The sequence below is a fragment of the Phoenix dactylifera genome, unplaced genomic scaffold (assembly GCF_009389715.1).
Source record: "Phoenix dactylifera cultivar Barhee BC4 unplaced genomic scaffold, palm_55x_up_171113_PBpolish2nd_filt_p 002724F, whole genome shotgun sequence".
NCBI classification, from domain to species: Eukaryota; Viridiplantae; Streptophyta; class Magnoliopsida; order Arecales; family Arecaceae; genus Phoenix; species Phoenix dactylifera.
In genome coordinates, this window is record NW_024069861.1 from 13751 (window position 1) to 20806 (window position 7056).

The 7056-nt window shown below is 40.9% G+C and overlaps 1 protein-coding gene across 1 annotated transcript; it reads right to left on the reverse strand.

The window, feature by feature from the left end:
* Positions 1–2206: 2206 nt before the first annotated feature.
* LOC103707646 (L-type lectin-domain containing receptor kinase SIT2-like) lies at positions 2207–4584 on the reverse strand. The gene has a single exon (XM_008792220.4). It carries the CDS (start codon positions 4332–4334, stop codon positions 2325–2327), a length of 2010 nt encoding a protein of 669 aa, XP_008790442.2. The 5' UTR covers positions 4335–4584; the 3' UTR covers positions 2207–2324.
* Between the last annotated feature and the right edge of the window lie 2472 nt (positions 4585–7056).

Consider the following 7056-nt stretch of genomic DNA (forward strand, 5'->3'; position numbering starts at 1 on the left):
AAGGAGGAGAGAATGTGAGAATCGGCCTATTGGGCCTATTCTAGACTGAAATTGGCAGGCCCAACCGACTTCAATTCAAGACATCAAAGAAAAAAAGAAGGGATTGGAATAGAGGAACCATGTTCCTTTGCCCGATCCCCTATTCATTGGAGATATGTCTTGGAGGAGCTTCTTCTAATAAATCTTTGAACGAGATTACTAGATTTTTGTGAAGTCAAAAAAAAAAAAAGAAAAATCAAGTTTTTGGGCTGATCATGGATGTTGTACAACCATTGATGAAATGAGTGGAATTTCATGTTAGTTATTAAAAAAATAGGGGCTCAAATGAGTTTAATCTGGAAGAAAAGATCTTGAGAGGGTTGAATATGCTCATGAGTAAGTTAATTTAGGGATCTTTTTATTCATTGGTGCATAATATAGTTGAAAAAGAGAGATCAATTTCAATTATCTAATAGAATTGTCAAGGGATTCTAGAGTTGGCTTAGCTCAAATCAGATCTAGAATATAATAATTTGGTCATATAATGGTATAAATATTTCAATTACCTTGTGGTCTTATTTAGAAAGTAAGGATAAAATCTTTGCTTGGATTTTATTTAAAAATAAAAGGATTTGGAATCATTAAGGAATTTTGGAGAATATTGATTAGAGTTGCGTAATGAAAGTATGGTGAAATGTAGGCCATCGTCTGTTTTCTTGTTCTCCCTTGGTTTTTTCTAGCCATCGCCGGTTGCGGCCCACATCACAGGGTTGTTTTCCTTGCCTCCGTCGGACGCCACTGTAGGCCACCGTCCACTAGCCTTTCTGTTGCTTGGTTTGATGTGGAGAGGGAGAGGGAGTCTCCCTTGTTTTGAGGAAGGAGAAGAGAGCCCTCTCTCTCTTCTCGCTCTTATCTTTCTTCTCTCCCTTTCTCTCTCATCTCTCTACTTTTCTCTCTCTTCCTTATCTCTCTAGTTGGACCAAAGGATTGTGGAAGAGGGATTCAGGAGACTCGATGGTAGGCCCTTCGTGAACCCTAGTAGAGGGTTCTAGGTAGTTGAATTTTAATTTATAATTTTTATTTTAACATTAGATTCGGTCCTGTAAGGGAACGATCTTTTGGACAGGAGAATATCGAGGAAGGTTCTTGACACCTCGGTTCCTAAATTGAAGTGTGGACTGAGTTGAGTTTGCCACAAGTAGAAGTAAGAATTTTCAGACATTAATCACCTATATATAAGCTACTTGTGCATCAGTGATTTTGCTTTGTGTGGTAGATGATGACTGCTTATTATACATTTATTTGTTTGGTATATGTGGATCTTTACGAATGAATATATCCTATATTACTGATTCTAAGTTGTGTGGACTTTGGTACTTGCATGCACCAAGTTTTGCAAAGGAGTATGATCTTGAGTTATATTCACATAACAAGCAAGTAATTGAATTGTATATCTAAATGATGGGTTGTGGTACTTTACTTTGGATTAGCCCCATTGTTGATAACTCACCAAGGGCCAGAAACATGCTACTAGTTGATGTCCTGCCATAGGCCGAAAATATGGTACTATTGATGCCCCAACATGAGCCGAAAATATAGTAATGTTGATGCCTCACCACAGACCAGGAATATAGTTATGGTAGTCTAGAGCTAAGAACCTAAATATTATCGAATCCGATATATGCTAATTTAAGATAATTATTTGATGTGATTTATTGCATTAAAAGATGTCTCTTTGCTATGACCGTTTTATAATTATGGTATTTAGTGACATAGAATTTATGTAAGTAAAAAATTAATTGACATTTTTTTATTATTATAAAGGTGTCGGTGTGTGGGAATTCATATTGGTCTGGAAAGAAAGCTTATGTCCATCTATTATATTTTTTTTCTAGAGTCACAAGATGCGTAGAGTCAGATGGCTTATGCATAGAGTTCAAGCATCAAAGTTATTAGTTAGTTAGCTTAATTTCTAATACTGACGAACATTTAAAAATTTTGTAATTGAACAAGTTGATTATTTTATTATAGTGGTTCTATTTAGTTGGATTATTTGATTATTAACTATTGATCTAAATTTTTGAAGTTATTAGAAATGGTTCATCTTAGGCCTTGTAGGATCTCTAGGTCCTTATTTGAGCATTCATGTGGCCCTCTTATATGGTTGATTCAGGTGATGGATTTTGGCGTGACACAAAAAGAGTAGCAAAACCAAGAAAAGAAAACGAGAAAGAAAGAGGGATCTCATATCTTTCACAACCACACTGCAGCAAAAAGCATTTATACCATTCATAACATGAAGCTCGGTATATTTTAAGCAATACTTTTACAAACACTGACCACTATCAACGGCCTGTCAAGGGAGCAGATTCCGTGGTTGATGCCGAGCAGGCTAACATGTTAAGCAGCGAACTATCTGACATGCCAATATCATCAAAGCCTTCCTTCCCAATAGCTGAAATTTCGGCTTGCCAACCATCTCCAGTCATCCCAGGAAGGGGAGCCTCGCGTTCCAGTATTCGCATCACCAGCCGCATAGGAGGCCTAGAACTGGAGTCAGGGTGTGAGCAAAGGAGGCCAAGCTTTAGCACCATCTCCATCTCTTCGGCAATATATTCATTCCCCAAGTTGGGATCCCTTACCTCCACAATAGTCCCTGCCTTCCAGCACTCCAGAACTTTATCTACCAACACTATCTCTTGTTCTGATGCTCTTGTCTCTATTGGCCTTCTTCCACAAGCCACCTCAAGCAAAAATCCACCAAAGGCAAACACATCTGTGCTTGTAGTTGCCTTGCCTGTCTTGGCGAGCTCCGGTGCAAGGTAACCCAGAGTTCCAACTACATGTGTAGTATGGGGATCGGTTCCGTGATCATATAGTCTTGCCAGGCCAAAATCACCTAGTCTTCCATTCATCTGATCATCTAGCAGGATGTTGCTGGCTTTGATATCTCTGTGAACAACCACCTTCTCCCATCCTTCGTGCAAATAATAAAGCGCGGAAGCTACACCTTTGATTATTTGAAATCTTTGTCCCCAACTGAGCATCAACTTGGGTTGGTTAAATAGGTGCTGGTCCAAACTACCATTGGGCATGAATTCATAGACTAACAAGAGCTCCCCTTTTCTCCTGCAATAACCAAGGAGCTGTACCAAGTTCCGGTGACGCAAGCGGCCGATGCTAACAATCTCTGCGATGAACTCTCTCATACCTTGTCTTGATTCGTGCGAGACCTGCTTAACTGCAACTTGGATGCCAGTGTTTGGCAGCACACCACTGTAGACCTTACCAAAACCTCCAGCTCCCAAGAGATGTTGGTCTCTGAAGCCCTTGGTGGCCAAGAATAGGTCCTTGAAGCAGAACCTCTGCGGTCCATATTCCAACTCCCAATCTTCAAACACCTCTCTGAATTTAATCCTACTATTCACAAGAAGGGTTATGCCAATTACGATTATTAACAACAAGAGTATTGCCAAGATTATTGGCAACCCAATCTTCCAAGACTCTAAGCGCGATTTAGACCCTGTGCGAGGGAGGGATGGAAGACGTGAGAGATCTAGCGCTTGGGCCCTTCCATTCAACTTAAAGCTCCAACCCAGAATGTAATGAGATGTTGTAAATGTGCCTACCGAAGAAGAAAATCCGACATACATATAGTCTGAGATCAAAGAAGAGAGATTCACATATGAAGACAAGCGTGGAACACCTGGTTTGGCTACATCAATGGGTGCTAACGTTACACTAAGCAGTCCATCCAAGTGACTGTATTCTATCCAGGCTTGTATTGGTCTGCCACTCGCAAGGCTCAGGTTCTCGAACCTACCTCGATTGTCATTAGTGAAATAAGCTGCATGCGAAGAGTTTATGGACTTTGGACTGTTAACATCAATTCCAACATGATTATTGTCGATATCGTCAACATCAGGGTTCATGTTTGTATCGAACTCGATGGCCACAATTTGGTTTGAAGAATATGAATTGCTTGAATTGAAGAGTCCCAGGAATTGACTGGGTAAGGCATAAGACAGATCTACCGATTGTGCAAGAACGAAGGCTATTCCATGGCCAAACAAGTCTTGGTACTTTGGGATGATTGCAAAGATGAAAGAAGTTGAGAAGGAGAGAGCTTTACCAGTTGTCGAGTTCTTAAAACGAAGTGGAGTTGGGAGAAAGGCGTGGCCCTTGGCTTGCTGTCTAGTGCCAGTGAGTCTTAGGAGGCCATTGGGTGCGATATCTGCAATGCCATCTAGCCGCAGTTTGGCAGCACCAAATCCATTGTAAGAAAAATCGGCATCTTTTGCTGATGCTGTTGTGAGTATGAGGATGAGAAAGAAGAACATGTTCTTTTGAAACATGGCTAGGGTATAACTTTACTCGCCTTCTACAGAGAGATTCCTCCTCTGGTTATGATATTAATAACATAGAAGTGCCATTGGTTTCCCTTGCCTACCCACTTCATCTATCATAAATGCTTGGAAAATTGGGAGAGAATCCGCCAATACTAGAAGTGTTTTTTTTTTTTTTTTTTTTGATACATGAATGACTAGAAGTCTTTGCTGGCAATATGGTTGGCGACTGGAATTTTGGAACTCTTTTTTTTTGGGTGGGAGGGAGTGAAAGATGACTTTGAAGACTCTGCTTGCAATACAGTCGGCCACATCACGAAACAAGCTATGCAGCAGCACTACATTCACCATTTCATTCCTCATCTGACATGGTGCTGATATAATAGTCGAGCATCGTAACTTGCACCAATTCCCTCCTGCCATGCTGGATGCAAAATTTAGCAGTGGTGCAGCATAGCATTGTTCCTGTTTTAGTCATCCTTAGTGACGTCGGACCCACTGTTCTTGTGTCTCTAGAAGTTTGCCGTTGATTTTAAGATAATATAGCTTGCCTTTGGGTAAGGGAACAAGCACGGCCTGGACATGCTTTGAATTTTCTCTCCTCTTTTTCTTTCTTGCGGCTGTCATCTGTCAGAGAAAATTCTCGGATGTGCGTCCATAAATGTTTGCCTCTCTTTCACGCAGCAGGGAAAACAAAACAAAAAAAAAACGTCAAAAGAAAAAAATATTTATTTTTTATATGAATCAATAGTGGGAAGCCAATTAACTTTCTTAAGTACCTGGGTTTTGACCGCAGAGAATTCTAACCATTACACCCCTCCATGGCAATACATTGAGAGTAGATGACGTTCAATATGAGACTCAGTCTCGCATTGGACTGGTCTGGCCCATTGGCCAGCCTGGACTAGAAAGAGCGGCAAATTCCTATAGCCGTCACATAAGCCCTAAATATTAATTTCTCAAATTCCTTATAAGGTGTTTCCATTATTGGCTTTGTTTACATTGATTTACTTTAATTTCTTTCATATCGCATTCAACGAGACAATTATGAAATTAATAAAGTAAAGAGAAGGGAGGCCCAACTAAACTATTAGAGAGCTCGCCGCAGGCTCAGAGGCAAGCTCACCTCGTGCTTCCATCAAACGAAGCACTCGGCTCCCACTTTGTTAACATAAGGAAGTTCTTTCAAACGGAAGGAAAAATGAGTTTTAAAGTGGGTTAAATTTGATCCTATGAGCTTGAGCTTTTTACGCTTTTCTCCTTGTTGTCCGCTCCTCCTCGTCCTTTAGAAGAAACTCATCCGACCAAGCACCAGTCCCTAGTTTCTCCCTGATGAAAGAAGTGGATTTCGAACCAGCCTTAGCGCAGGATAGAAAGAAAAAGAGTCCCTATTCTCCAAGAGCCGATTGGGGGCTTTAAAGGATTTTCGCAAAGAGATTGGAATATTCCATTCTTGTAGCAGCCACCGCTTCGGATCCTGCTCCTCTGCAATTTCTGGCCCATATTCTGGGTGTGACTTTCGTTTGGGCCATGGCGGCCAGTGCTCCTAAACGATAAATGAGAATGATTCTTATCACAATTTGAATACGACAGTTAAACGTGGCGATATTGGGACGATAGCTCTTTGGAGAAAGATAGAATCGTGTTGTCAGACGCTGATTTCAACCTAAAGGATCTAGTAGGTCGGAATAAAACATTCACACGTTGGTAGGTCAGCTCACCTCTGGACGTTCTAGCTATGGTGGCTGCTCCAGCTCGATCAATGTCCTCCTCTCCCGAGGTTAGAAATATAGAAATGTGTTCGCTCAAGAAAAGCTCGCTCGGAAAAGGGCTGGCTAGTTCTGTCATCCGAGCTCGAAAGCGTTTGTGTGGATTTGAAAGCGCTAGACAGAAAGAGAAATGCTCAGTTTCAGTCCTTAGCAGCTTTATTTTGAGCCGGAATGAGGTTCAAATCTCAAACTCGGCTCTTGAATAGAAATGGTAAGAATGACGAAAAAACTCATGATTTCATAGTTGAAAGATGCCCATCTAAGTGATCCTTGGCTTGGAGCTTAAATGCCCATTTTTTTAATAAATGGTTCAAATAATTTTATCGATATGAGTGTTCTATATCAGATAAATTACCCACTATTCATTTTGAAACCATTTCGGTACGTTAGTACCGATAGAAAGAGTACCATGTTTTGCCTGGACTTCAAATCCGCATTTATAGGTAAGCTTTCCTTTTGCCTTTGAATGGATTTTCTGTATTGCAAAAAGAAGTAAGGTCGAGCAGCACTAGTTCCGACCGAGAAGCAGATCCTAGGGAAGCTTCGTGAAGTGCTTCCTGAGTGAGTCCATATTTCGCTTCTTTTCATGCCCGAAAGAATGAAGAAAGAAGCTGCTTTCTTTTTATACAAAAAAAAACGTCCATCTCTATGCAAATTCTTACCTTAGCTTTTCGTCTTTGATTAGTATTAGCGAAAGCTCGCTCGACTCTGGCAGGGCGGTCAACCAAATGAAAAGGCGAACTGACTTCGGAAACTTAAACGAATCAATTCCCACTTGACCCATTCTTCTGACTGCGCTAGCATCATCGGATACGGCAACAGAGATTCTTCCAACTTCGCTCTCAGGGGCTAAAAAAGAACTTTCTTTTCTAAAGGGGAGGACCCATGTAAGAATAAAAGATCTCCTCCTCGCTTTGAGCTCCGCTTTATCTCCAGCCCAAAGGAAGACAGAAAGAAGTTAA

Coding starts and splice junctions, on each gene's coding strand:
- LOC103707646 (XM_008792220.4), bottom strand. CDS start 4,334: ATGTTTCAAAAGAACATGTTCTTCTTTCTCATCCTCATACTCACAACA.